Source organism: Anneissia japonica, unplaced genomic scaffold (genome assembly GCF_011630105.1).
Source record: "Anneissia japonica isolate Jap-2015-1 unplaced genomic scaffold, ASM1163010v1 scaffold9_len2422644_cov172, whole genome shotgun sequence".
Taxonomy (NCBI): domain Eukaryota; kingdom Metazoa; phylum Echinodermata; class Crinoidea; order Comatulida; family Comatulidae; genus Anneissia; species Anneissia japonica.
The window spans coordinates 1394625-1408427 of record NW_022758107.1 but is presented as its reverse complement, the minus strand read 5'-3'; the positions used below and the strand labels follow the sequence as shown (position 1 = coordinate 1408427).

The window sequence follows — 13803 nt, the reverse complement described above, 5'->3', positions numbered from 1 at the left end:
ATCTGTGAGCGACAGTGAGTAAAAGACGAAGAAAATGCGGTCTAGCATGACTAGCCTTACTTCGGCAAAGTAGTGATTTCTGTAGTTAATTAGTATTGGATCGCTTAGCAGATTCTGCCTCAAATTACGGTAAACAATAAACAACGTGATCTTTAAGTAGAAATCGTAATAATTTGTACATGATTTGTCATCAGTATTATTATTTAAAAGAAGAAAGTTCCTACTACCAGAACATTATCAGATCAAAATTCTCCGAATTGTAAAGTTAACCAGTATAAATTACTGTCTGCTGTCCTCTAGGGAAAATGTAGGCCGTAGGCCTAAATGACATCGAAATTCGAACATACTGACGGCCCACTAGGAGCTATCGTACTAAACACAGTTTTAAAACATGATCGATCTGATAATAAGGTAGGAAATAACAAAACAATAAGTTCTAACATTGTTTATTAGTAAATTGCAACATTGTTCACGAGCTGAAAGCTGGTAAACTATATTTCAATATTGTTTACGCATTGTTTATCAGCCCGACGATCAGTTTGCAAAGCTAATTAAAATAACAATGACCTTCGTAGTGGTTCGTAGCCAGGGCTAGTGGCGCAGAAAAGTATTTTTCATTGGGGGATGGTTGGCGTGTTAGCCAGTGTCGTAACAGGCGCGGGGTGGGGGGGGGGAGGCTTCCCCTCCCGGGGGGGAGGGAGAAAACTGCCCCTCCCCTGACGGTTTTTACCGGGCTGACCAAGCCGTCATACCGGGCTGGGTAATAAGAGAAAAGAAAGAGGGGAGAGGGAGGAAAGAGAAAGAAGAGGAAAGGAAAAGAAAAAGAGAAGAGAAAAATAGAGACAAGAATAAAAAGGAAGATATCATAATGACTCACAACACCCTGCAACCCCTTCTCCACTTCAAAAACTGTCATAACTCCTTTGATCTATGCTGCCCGATGGCGTAACCACTGGGCCGGGGGGACAGGGGAAAATATCTATTTTTGGAAATCTTCCCCACCCCTTTATAAATGCCCTTTCATCCCCTGAAAGTGCCTAAACCTCAAATTTCGCGCGATTCGCGCGCATTTCTTGTTAACATGGGCCAATTTCCTCTAAAAATTGCACATTTTAGGGAGTTTTGATCAATTCCAACGAAATTAGAATTAAAAACACCGGGGGAGAAGGGGAAAATATCCATCTTTGGAAAATCTTTCCCCTCCCCTTGACAAATGCATCCTCAGAAAATGCCTAAAATTCTCAAATTCTTTGCGCGCATTTCTTGTTACGGTAGGCCAATTTCCTCTATAAATTGCACATTAGGGAGTTTCTATCAATTCCGACGAAATTAGAATTAAAAACACAAAAATATTTTGCGCGCTTCGCCCGCATTTTAATTTGCATGTAACTTCACTCGGGCCATTTAAGTGCATGATAAGTGGCTAAAACAATTTTTAACATTTTAGCCAATTTTGGCTAAACAAATATCCAATTGGCTAATTTTTTTTTAGCTTTAGCCAATTGGCTAAACAAAAATGAAAGTTAGAGTGAACCCAGGATCCGTATGAAACAGTTACAGTAAAGACAATACAGAACTAATATAAAGAAGGCATAAGATGTGTTAATGTAGGATTGGTCTTGCTCCTGTTCCTGTACAGGTCAAATATACTGTAGGCCTACTGAACTGTGTTGCTAGGGGAGGGAGCAGTGTGGGGATTTGTATGTCCGACAGGGTAAGGGATTATAACCTCTTCCTCCCCAAAGGAATTCCTCTCCTAAAAATGCTTATTTTTGGTGGTCGGGAGAGATTCACAAGTCAGCCAGGAATTCCTCACCTTTGGGAGAAATTACCCACCCTTTTCTAGTTAGTGTTTCTTGTAGGGAAAGTTCATACACCTCAAATATGAAGTAGTCTACGTATAGGTTAGTCGTTCAATACTTCCCGTCTTGCTTTGGTCATCACGGTTATAAGTTCGATACATTTTTTAAAATTTATTTCAGATAGTGTGTCAGAGGTCACGTGTAGTACAGTAGGTCTACGATTAATATATCAATACGTCTATGATGATATAAAAGAAAAAGAAACTACTTTTATAAATGAAAATATAATGTAAAGAAAGTAGTAATAACTTAAGTCTAATTATATTAATCCTGGATGCCGAAACTCAAGGGCAAGATCACAAATATCCGCAATGCTGTATCATATTTAAGGCATCTTATCCACTTTATAATCACTAGACATCTTATGGTGATGAGTATTATCCGCCATATGGATACGGAATATAATACTAATTAAAACCTGTCTCTTATACACATCTAGAGGTGTAATATAATATTGTACTATGCGGTAAAGATCCAAATTGAAAACAGTTTTTCCTGAATGCGAAAGTCATTTATACACATTATTAGGTAGTTTTCGACGTCCGACGTTAACGTTAATGTTAACGGATGACGTCATAATTTATTCATCTTGCGTTGCGGAGTACGTTAATGTCAGGATTTTACGTGCTCGACGTACGTTAATTGCGGCGGAAACTACCTATTAAAGAGATTTCGCAACCTAAGTTAATGAATCCGAATTGTCATTATTGTTGTCATTTGTACCTAAACATTCTCGACAATAATGCTGTATATGAGCTAAATAATGATAAGGGTTGTCTAAAAATTTGATGACGTAACCGTATTCATTCGGAAATATTAATAGATCTGTTAATTGTTAAAACATTATCTAGTTCTAATTTTAAATAGAAGGTATATCTTACCTAAGTACACAATTTTCAACTAAGCAATTCAGATATGTTAAATTTTATATTTGTTTTATCAACACTGTATCTTTTATTACGCATTCTAGTTTAGAATTTGTGGTTAGATATAAGCTTTTCTGCCAGACTCTTTAGTCAAGTGGGTCATTAACATACAGAGAGAGGGTGACCAATCTTCATTTTATAATTCCACAGAAGAATGCATCCGGGTAAGATGTTTATAAGATGTAAATTTGTGGATTCCTGTAAGGAATTGATCTTTAACTTTGTCAACATGAACTTGCTAATTTCGTGTAGTCTGCTTCTGACAATTTCCCTTGCCTCGCGCGCAGGTAAGATATTTGCTTATTTGTACGTTTTATCATACAATAGGCCTGTCATTTTCTTTAAAGTTTCTATTTTAATAATAGGCCTACAATGATATACCGGTAAGTATTGTATTTCAGGAATTCCAATTATCTGTTTTAAGGCGATTCCTAATACGTATTGCAAACACGACAAACTTTATTTTCATCACCAAAATCAAATTCAAGTGATTGAGGCCTGTATATTATATCACAGAAGGGTCTGTGATTATATAGGCCTATATATAAATACCAGATATATTGAATAGCTCATAGATACTAAATTAACTATTAAAACAAAATAAGCAAAACACTGAGGTTAATGTAAGTAATTATTGCTGGATAGTTTTCTTAATACTGTAATTCTATGTTTTTTAGAAAATGATATTGATCTGCCCGTTTGCGACAAACCGTTTGTGACATGCGGTATATTTTGCCAAAACGGCTACTTAAAGGATGAAAACGGATGTGACAGATGCGCATGCGTAGATGATGAAATCATAATTTGCCCCATTTTGGAGGAGTGTGCCGATCCTCCAGAAGATTGTGTTCGGGAAACTGATGAGAATGGATGTCCGACTTGCGACTGCGTCCCGGAATGCGAGCCAAAGAATTGTGGAATTGTTCCGGTGATGTGTGAATATGGTTTTGAAACAAATGCAGACGGCTGTGAAACATGTACATGTAACCCACCACCCAGTAAGTCAATTTATTATTAATCTAAATAAATTCTGTGCATCTCTTAATTGACCAGTAAAAGTAAGCAATTTTTAAAGCAGTATTTTAAAGAGGAATCTGTGAGTGTGAAAAAAGTGGCCAATAAGGTTTCGTTACGAATTCAAATTCAATTATTAAAACGGATCTTTCACACTTTATTGTACATGCGTAGTTGAACAGCAGTTCTTGACGCACCGCAAATAACAGAGATCAATGTGATACGCCCTCATCTTAAGCATTTGAATGACAAGAAGGGCTCGAAAAACCACTTTATCTGTAATGAAAACTTTAAAAATATGTTATTTCTGATCTTATAAAACAGTCTGCCCCGGTGATCCCGAGCCAGTAAATTGCGGATCATCGTGCGGTCCGGCCACTTGTAAACAACAAATTACAGCTGTCTACCCATTATGTTTGGGTTGTGTTCCATCGTGCGCATGTCCAGAACCAGGGACCTTCCTAGATACCAATGACAAATGTATTCTACCTGAGAACTGTGGTTGTGTTGATTCGAATGATAACTACTATCGTGTAAGTTCACTTGACCCAGTTTAATAAAACGTACACGAATCATTAAAGGGATCAAATAAGTTATTAACCTAGAAACAGATCGAAAACGAAAAAAGGTTTTCTCTGACTTAACTACAAGTTTAAGTAATAATAATAATGATAATAATAATAATAATAATAATAATAAATAAAAATAATAATAATAATAATAATAATAACAATAACAATAATAATAATAATAATAATAATAATAATAATAATATGTTTACCAGCCAATATAAAGGTCTATGTGGTAAAGGTATTATAAAAACAACAGCAAGATTAACAGTTAAGTAGTAATGAGATGCGGAAGATCAAATACAGTATACAAATTAGGCAATTAATGGAATAATTATTTGTTTAGCTTAAGACATGTTTAATCCATAGTTTATTACTGCTAATTTCCGTTTCTGTAGCAATGGACTATCAACTCTGTGTACGATGGTGGAAGACGTAGGAAATGTGTATGTTTACCAGGCAACCTACTGATATGCAGTCGAGGAACATACTATGGATAGTGACCCGAATGGCACAATCGACTGGGTGCTTCCTAGCCGTTGAAATCCCCATCAATCTTGTTGCTGTATTTATCAGTGGTGGCGACAGCGATTCTACCCTCGAAAATGTGGACCTTCGGTAATTTGTGGGGGGGGGGGTGCGTGAGCACCCGACGCACCCCCCCCCCCCCCCCCGTCGGGCAAATCCTGGCACCACCACTGGTATTTATATGATCATTAGTTAACGTTACCGCTGGTATATTATCTCATATTTAACCGCTAATTTTTTTTCTATTGGAATGCAAATGAATAACAGACTGGAAATCGTCATAGAGGATTATACTGAGTGAACAGAACAGTGCACGATGGTCATTCAATCGACTCCTTGGTCATCAAACACGTTCTTCAGCCCAGGACTGTTTCAGGATCTCATATTTATAAATTGTAAAATTAATTTCTATGGCCATTATTGCTACAGTAATTATTGTACCCAGCGTCATATCCTAGAATAAAGTAATTTTTTTTTGTTATTCCCTTTTTAAAAAAATTTGTTAACTACCTTTAATATTATTGTTTATGTAAACGTAGACTTAATGACTTTCTGACTTGAAAGCGTTATGGTGTTAACATTTGCTTATGCTGACCTATACCATGTTTTTGTTTTTGTTTGTTTGTTTTTTTTGTGGTCAAATAAAACGAAATGAAACGTTCACTACTACTCTTCTTTTAAACTCTCAACAACACATTTGTCAAAATATAAACGCTGCAATGATTGTCGACGAGTTTGCCAGGAAAATAGTACAACAAAAGACATTTAATTGTTATCCTCTATCCTAGGTGATTATGAACTCAAATAGTATGAAAACACGGAATGCTCTCTTACACCATTTTACTATATTTATTTTCAACCACATAAACAAGTAGTATTGAAATTCAGAAATCGTATAAAAAGTTATTGCAGTCATTTGTAAGAAATAAAATAAAATGTGATACTGTAGTAATAACTACCAGGGCTGGATGATTGTCATTGGAACAGTGGTTAGGAAATTTCACAAAAAGCCTAATAGGCCTGCCATTCTTATCTTAGTTGCTGTGTGACAAGTCACTGTAACTGAGTGCCCTATTTATAACTCATTGCATAATACAGTCTAGATGTAAACCCGTAAGTCATGGTGATAATTTTTTATTATCTTATTCTTCAAATTATTGATATTAAAAAAATTGAAATTTAATCGGTAATGATTAAAAAACAGTTCGTCATAATCATTCATAAGGTGCAGTAATGCATGGTTCCCATAAAATCGCTACTCGCTATCGCGGAGACCTTTCGCGACGCTGATTGGTCGGTCGAATCGGTAGCCATCCTCTTTGCGCCTGGGGCAGTTAACCCAGTGCAACGATTGCAATGAAAAATATGTAACGACAGAGTAGCAATTTTATGGACACCAGGACTTAATGCCGTTGGCCTATCTCGATGGTTTAATCATTGGTTCGAGTCGTCTCGTTTGTCATTGCGTTACTAATCTGTATGCGGTATCTCGCACACATAGTATATCTCTTGTTCACAACCCCAGTCGTTCCAGGTGTTCGAGTTGGGGTCCCCATTTGATTGGTGAGCACAATCTTCACCGCTGCTGTTATCAGGCTGCCCTGGTTTCCAATTTGTGAACGATACTTCGCTTCCATCCGTCCACACCCAGGTCCCTTCAACATCTGCATCGGTTAGGCCCATCCAAAATGTGACGTCATATTGAGCGACCATATTACCGGTAGCAGACTTCCAAAGTTCGTAAACAAACAAGTTTTCAGCTTCACTGTTGATGGATACTAAATGAGCCGTTGTATCGCCGTTAAAGAGATCGTGACAGGCGTTTTCTGCAGCTTGCCAGTTTAACTTGGTTCCGAAGGCTCGGTAACAGCTTTCTTGAAATGGAGCAAAGAATGGAGGGCAATGACCATGATTGCTTTTTGCCAAACTTCCCATAACTGCTGATAAAGCAACGAACAGACTCAGTGTCAATTTCATGTTTCTGAAAAAGAAAAATAATCACGAATAATAATTACAGTCAAATAATTGGTTAATGTTGTTTTTTTTATATTTATCATTAATTCCATTATTAATTACTAATATTATTAACATAATAGTGAGAATACAAATAGGCCTAATAATAATTTAGTTATTATCATTATTATCATTTTTTATCAATACTATACCAATTACCATTATAATTGTTCTCATTAATTTCATTATCATCATCAAATCATTGCAAAATTTACGTTGAACTAAATAATACCGTATTTATTCAAATAAATCGCCCTGGGGCATTTATTGTTGAGAAGGGTTTATGATGGAGCGTTTATTTCGATGGAGTTATTTTTCATATATGTAAAATGGATTCGTATATACTCCAATAAACGCCCTTTAATTTCACTGTATGTGGAACTACGACACATAATTACCGTACTGTACCGTAAAAAATGTGGTAATCTAAAAATGTAATTCTACTGGAGTAGTCTGTAGAATGCGTGAATGTTGTTGCTTTCTTAAGTTTTGATTACAGTAATTTAGGGTGGGTGGGGGGTTTATTCGAGGAAAAATATACACCCCATGGCGTTTATTCGAAGGAGGCGTTTATTCAAAATGAGGCTCTGGAGGGGCGTTTTTTTCAAAGCGGTTAGTTTATTCGATTAAATACTGTAAAGAAATAAATATAATAACGGTAACACCAGTACGAAAACCTTAGATTAATAAATTAATAAATAATGCTCTGAGGAATGTTGAGCTGTGTACAAAAAGAAAAGAAAAGAAAGTTGTTGAGGACTGCCCAATGTCTCTAATATTTGTCTAGAGAGAATTGCAAAGAGTTGGGGACACAAAAATGAACAGTGGAACTCAAAGCACGTTAATTAAAATACAGGGCCGTATCTAGAATTGTCATGGTGGTGGGGTGAAAAACGAACCAAATGTGGTTGGCGGTGGGGTATGGGGAGGTTGGGGAGGGGGCGCAGTAACATGTTTAAGTTTCCATTTTAACTCCATATATACTGGTTTAATGATACAGTATATTGCTGGTTTATAATGTAAATGTTTAAGATTCATTAATTACCAAAACTAACAAATTCTATATTCAGCATCGCCTTGACTGTCTTAAAAAATGAACTTATTCCGATATTTTTTGGGAAGGGTGGGGGTGGGGAATATTCACTATCGCACCCCATGGATACGGGCCTGCATAGTTAATACAAAACAGCCTGGGCTGGACTCCAAAGAAAATAACAACTAGGCGTTTATGGTGGCTGATTTCCGCCAAAATAGTAAAAGAATTTTTTAATACTGTACTCCATGTATTACAGTTCGGTGTTATAATGCCGTACAATTTTTTTTTTTTTTTTTTTTTTTTTTAGAATTTGTCGGAAATCAGACACCGTACGTTTGTCTACAACATGTACCGTGTATTTTAACCTATAACATTTTTTCAGAGTATAATATGTCTATTCATTGAACTTTGCCTTAGAAATTTTGAAAAAAAAATACCGTACAACCTCGAATTGAAGCCCTGGGCTTTTGGCGACCTTTGGATGGGCTTCTTTTCGAGGCTACTTTTACAAAGTAAAGATGAGGCTTCTTTTCAAAAAGAATGCTGTAAATTTTGTGAATTTGTACTATAAAACAATAAATAAGGCTCAATCTGTTTCATGGAGTGTATTTAACTGGTATTAAATCTAAACTACTGTATAAACCAAGCTTGTTTTTAATTTATTTTGTTTTTTTGAAATTCATTTACACTGTATGTACTGTACTATCTCGAAAAGACGCCTATGTTATCTTGAAATGAAGCCCATGGACTTCTTTTCGAGGCTCCTTGCAAACTAAAGAGGGGGCTTCAATACGAGATGGGCTTCATCTTGAGATTAAGCCCACTGGCCTTCAATTCGAGGTTTTACGGTAAGCAATTCGTGGTTTGAACTGCGCATGCTCGTACTGAAGGTTTATGAACAATTATTGGCTGTATTCGACTGGTCGTTCTTCGTTAAACCACGCCCACCCTGCGCAGTTGTAAAATCCTACTTAACGAAGACGACCAGTCGAATAGATATGGATGCCATACACAGCAAAAGTCCATGCTAAAATCAAAATGTAATTGCAAAATTCAATGTCTGATTTATCAAAACGTAGGCGTAAATTTCTCAAAACGTAGATCTAGTTTTTTCGAGATAGTACAGTACATACAGTGTAAAATGAATTTCAAAAAAACAAAATAAATTAAAAACAAGCTTGGTTTATACAGTAGTTTAGGGGATTTAATACCAGGTAAATACACTCCATGAAACAGATTGAGCCTTTTTCATTTTGAAAAGAAGCCTATGAATTAGAACTAAATTTAAAAAAATTTGAACTACGTTTTCAAAAATTAAGAACTTCATTTTGGGAAACTAGATCTACGTTTTGAGAAATTTACGCCTACTGTTGATAAATCAGACATTGAATTTTGTAATTACATTTTAACATGGACTTTTGCTGCGTATGGCACCCCATAAATAGAAAACTGGTAAATATTATACCGTACTAAATATAGGCTAGTTACCGTGATACATGCTGCGTAATCAAGGTTGCTTCGGCTTAATTTGGCAATATGGTTTTCGTAAAAAAAATGTTTTCATCCAGTTTTTTTTTCATTCTGTTGCCTACAATTATTTTTTGACTTTATGTGGGTAAATATTATAATTTTTATTTTCTGAAATTTAATCTAAATTATATTAACGCAAATTTTGTTGCTAAACTGACCAATCGGCGATGTTTGTTTTTTGTCACGTGGATAACGCTGATTAACGCTCTCTGGTTTACATTAGTTTTCGTTGTCAAATATTAGTTTATTAGTTGTTGCAAGTAATCTTTACATATGCATCACGTCACAGTTTATTATTATTGTGTGTGTTTAAAAATTATTGTTGTTAATGTCAATTGACCTTTACTACGGGCATGCGCAATTCTAACTACGAATTTGTTTTAACATAAACGGATCAAAATGCCCTTTGGTGAAGAGGAATAATTAAAAAAACTTGCCAGAAATATAGAAACTTATATAGTAGAAGGCATAAACACTACACTTCGTAAACGGAATACAGCAAGCAACGGTCACAGTTAGTGGTATTAATCCAAATTTCCATAAAATAAATTACCGTTATTATTGCATGGCTTTTTATTAGGGCCTACATAGGGATTTAAAAGATGTGAGCATTTCTAGAAATAATTACAGTCGAATTATAGATTGAACTGGAAAAGGCAAAAGAAAGAATAGCACTGCTAAACGTAAAAGGAAAATAATGGTTACAATTTAAGAAATAGGCCTGCAATGCCGTTCCGGAAATATTAATTAATAGGCCTATTTGTGCATTGTAAAAATCAATGAAAATGAAATATCATTTTTATTGGCAAAAAGAAAAAAAACACAGTACTACAAAAAGCAAAGGAAATACTGGTAATAATGGAAATATGAAAAAAAAAAATTGGAAGCGGGACTGCATATCTAACAACTTGTAGCGTTAAACAAGCAGTTCTTTTCAGTGAAAGTTAAAAAGATTTAAAGCAAGTGGAGTTCCTAACACATGAATCGATATGGTTTTCTAGTCTTAAAATAATCATAAAAAAGAATATTTCAGTTCATTCTACTGCACTTGCCGGATATAAGAAAAAGAAGTAGAAAATTAATAAAGAGCGGCATGACTAGTATTTAAAAAAAAACAAATCATTAAATTTCAGTCTTTGTTGCAAGAGGAACCATTCGAATAAATATCATTAAAACTGTCGTATCGCGAAAATGTGTGTTAAACAGGCAGGTAAGTTACTAAAATTACAATAGTAATTCAGTTGTAAAAATAAAAGTAAAAAAATTTAATAAGGTACAATATAGTTAAAAGGGCTATCCCAAGTCATTAATTGTCTTGAATAAAGCACTAATAAATCGAAATATAAATACGCAGTATTAAAAATAGTAGTTGTACTTACGGATTCATCATGTCTCGCAGTTCAACATCAAACAGCGAAGTGATTCTGTGTTACTACAGCGACCCTATATATAGGATCCATCTGACTCCCTGGTTGAACTAGGGACCTATGGTTAATCTACCTTACCTGGGAAAAACAAGGACAAACAGGTGGTGATATTGGAAGTTTTAATGCAAGGTAATAAATAAAAAAAGAACATCCTGGCTGCTAGACATCGCACGATATTTTGCGTCACAGTGGTACCATGGTGGAATGGGTTCAATCATGGTTCAATGTTCCCCGCAGGACGGTGGTAATTGATATTTTTAAGTTTTCACCAATAATTACACGTATTGATAAGAAAACCTACAGTGGACACGTACACCTTAAAATTAAGCAGTGGCTATACGGTAGGTACACCAGTCTTTAACGAATTCCTAATTCTTATTGGATGTTATTGTTTGCCAGGAGGTGTACAAATAATAAAAATATTAAATGTTTATACCTCCTTGTTGTATGTGGCTTTAGAAGTAACCAGACCATCCAATGAGAATTTGGAATTTACATCGCCATGTAACAATAGTCACTTTTTAAAAGCCTATAATTTCTTTGTTAACTAATTCTTGAAACCCCTCAACATATTTATAATAATAATGCTACTAATAATAATAATAATATGACGATGATGATGATAATACGATAATAATAATAATAATGATAATAATAATAATAATGATAATACGATGATGATGATGATGATGATAATGATAATACGATGATGATGATAATAATAATAAATAATACGATGATGATGATAATGATGATGATGATTAATAATAATAGGGCCTAATAATAATAATGATAATAATAATAATAATCATTATTATTATTATTATTATTATTTTTATTGAACTTTATAATAAAGTAATATTATTATTATTATTATTATTATTATTATTATTGTTATTATTATTATTACTATTATTATTATTATTATTATTATTATTATTATTATTATTATTATTATTATTATTATACAAAGAATGATAATAGCTCAAATATGAAAATCATCCTATTTCAAAATACAGACCATTTAAAATCAGTTGATGTGTCAACTTTAGGCAGCAATATTGCGCCAATTATTAAAGAGGGAGCTCCGCATATTAAAAGTGGTATTAAACAATTTTAAGACACCCTGTTTGGTGTTATAGGCCAACACGGCCTCGAATGACGCTGCGTTTCAAATTTTGAGCAAATATTAGCCTATCATAATGATGTTATATTGTGGTTTTGAAAAAAAACCCCGCAATATTTGCTTTTATCAGGATTCAAACCAAACCTTTCGGATTACTTGCGAATTCAAAACCCTCCAGTTACCTTTCGATTGACTGGTCAACTGGGTTATTGTTCCAAGCTGGTGAACTCCATAAACCTATGTCCCATTAGGAAACGGTATTCTCAGAAATATTGTATACCGAAAATAAACAGATAAATCAGATTAAATTGAGTTAGGTTTCAGAAATAAACAATTTATTAGGGATGATGTAAAGAGGAGGTATAATGGTTTGAGAAGAAATTGCTCCACCGCTAATTTCTATTTGATTTATTTTATTATTGCATTATTGCTCAAAGCTTAAATACTGTAGATCAATACAAAAGTTATGGCTACCAGTCAACGCGAAGAATTACAAAGAATGGATGTACATTAGGTCTTGAATTTGCCATTTTGTTAGGGAAAGTTTTTATTTTATTGAAGTTTAAATTGAAAGCAGACAGACACTATTTGCTAAATAAATGCAAACTAGACTGTGTTGAGAGAGACAAACGAACACTGTTAAATAATTAATTTGGAGATATAGGCTTATTATATTATAGTATTATGAACCTACAATGATTTTTTTTTAAATATTGTGTTTATTATTTCAATACAATACACACACGGGTCTATTAAACTATTGTTTGTGTACAGGTGACTCTATCCTTGAGTTGATCAAGGCTACCCCATCACATAAACACTTAACAGGCTATCCATCACACTGATGGACAGTGAGAAAAACACGTTTTACTTAATAAACATCTGTCAGGGTGCAGAACAGGGCACGTGTCAAAATGAGCCTGGACAATAGATTCCAGCTATCAGCTGTAAAAGCTTTCCACTGGCGAATTTATTCGCGCGAATCGAAAGCGTCGATTATTCATGTGCATGCACATTCACATTCCTATCGGAGTTTTTGAGAAGCGAAAAATGCGCAACCAATCAGAGCTCAGGAAGCGAACCGATGATTTGATTCGCGCGAATAAATTCGAATAGTGGAAAACCGGCTTTAGGCCTGTTTTCCACTTGGCGAATTTATTCGCGCGAATCGAAGCGTCGGTCCATGCGCATGCGCATTCACATTTCTATCGGATTTTTTGCTAGCGAAAAAAAATGCGCAACTAATCAGAACTCAGGAACTCAGATTGGACCGACGCTTCGATTCGCGCGAATAAATTCGCCTAGTGAAAAACAGGCTTTAATGAGAGCTACATTGTCTGAGGACTTGTGGGAATTGGGAATTTTTTTTGGCTTTTTCATTTGACGGTATTGTATTAATGCTAATGTGTTTTTTGATTGTGTTTTAAAAATATTTAATTAAGTAACGGTTCGGAATTTATAATGGTGCTAAAAAGAATGATACAGGAGTTTGGGTCTTGTCTGTACTCCTTACTAGAGAAGGGATGGGAGGGGTACGGTAATTAATACATTGATTTTGTACATGTTATTTATCGTTTTGTCTTACATTTTTTAAGTTTTGATTTTCCCTCCTTTTTCTTGGACGCATTACGTGTGTGTGCCACTGTTGCTATATAAATAAATAATAAAAATAATACACATGTATAGCACAGCCTACATGTTGTCAACTTTGAATTGTTCCTCCTGAAACTCGCAATGTTTCTCTTGGGTCATGCTTCAACTTTGATTACAAT

General features: G+C 34.7%; 2 protein-coding genes across 2 annotated transcripts; one reads left to right on the top strand and one right to left on the bottom strand.

Annotated features, from left to right (window-relative positions):
• The first annotated feature begins 376 nt into the window (after positions 1-376).
• Positions 377-4955, top strand: LOC117125113 (cysteine-rich motor neuron 1 protein-like). Its single transcript, XM_033271506.1, has 5 exons — positions 377-411; positions 2939-3075; positions 3466-3786; positions 4127-4335; positions 4770-4955. Exons 1-5 carry the CDS (start codon positions 392-394, stop codon positions 4869-4871), a joined length of 789 nt encoding a protein of 262 aa, XP_033127397.1. The 5' UTR covers positions 377-391; the 3' UTR covers positions 4872-4955.
• A 769-nt stretch (positions 4956-5724) lies between these two features.
• LOC117125093 (alpha-N-acetylgalactosamine-specific lectin-like) lies at positions 5725-11010 on the bottom strand. The gene is made up of 2 exons (XM_033271483.1): positions 10858-11010; positions 5725-6880 (listed from the first exon to the last, which is right to left on the bottom strand). The coding sequence occupies exons 1-2, from the start codon at positions 10866-10868 to the stop codon at positions 6370-6372; spliced, it is 522 nt and encodes a 173-aa protein (XP_033127374.1). The 5' UTR covers positions 10869-11010; the 3' UTR covers positions 5725-6369.
• Between the last annotated feature and the right edge of the window lie 2793 nt (positions 11011-13803).

Excerpts from the sequence above, each read along its gene's own strand:
- LOC117125113 (XM_033271506.1), top strand. The coding sequence starts at position 392 with ATGATCGATCTGATAATAAG. Across the intron at positions 412-2,938 it reads ATGATCGATCTGATAATAAG|AAGAATGCATCCGGGTAAGA; the intron begins GTAGGAAATAAC and ends ATAATTCCACAG. Across the intron at positions 3,076-3,465 it reads TTCCCTTGCCTCGCGCGCAG|AAAATGATATTGATCTGCCC; the intron begins GTAAGATATTTG and ends TATGTTTTTTAG.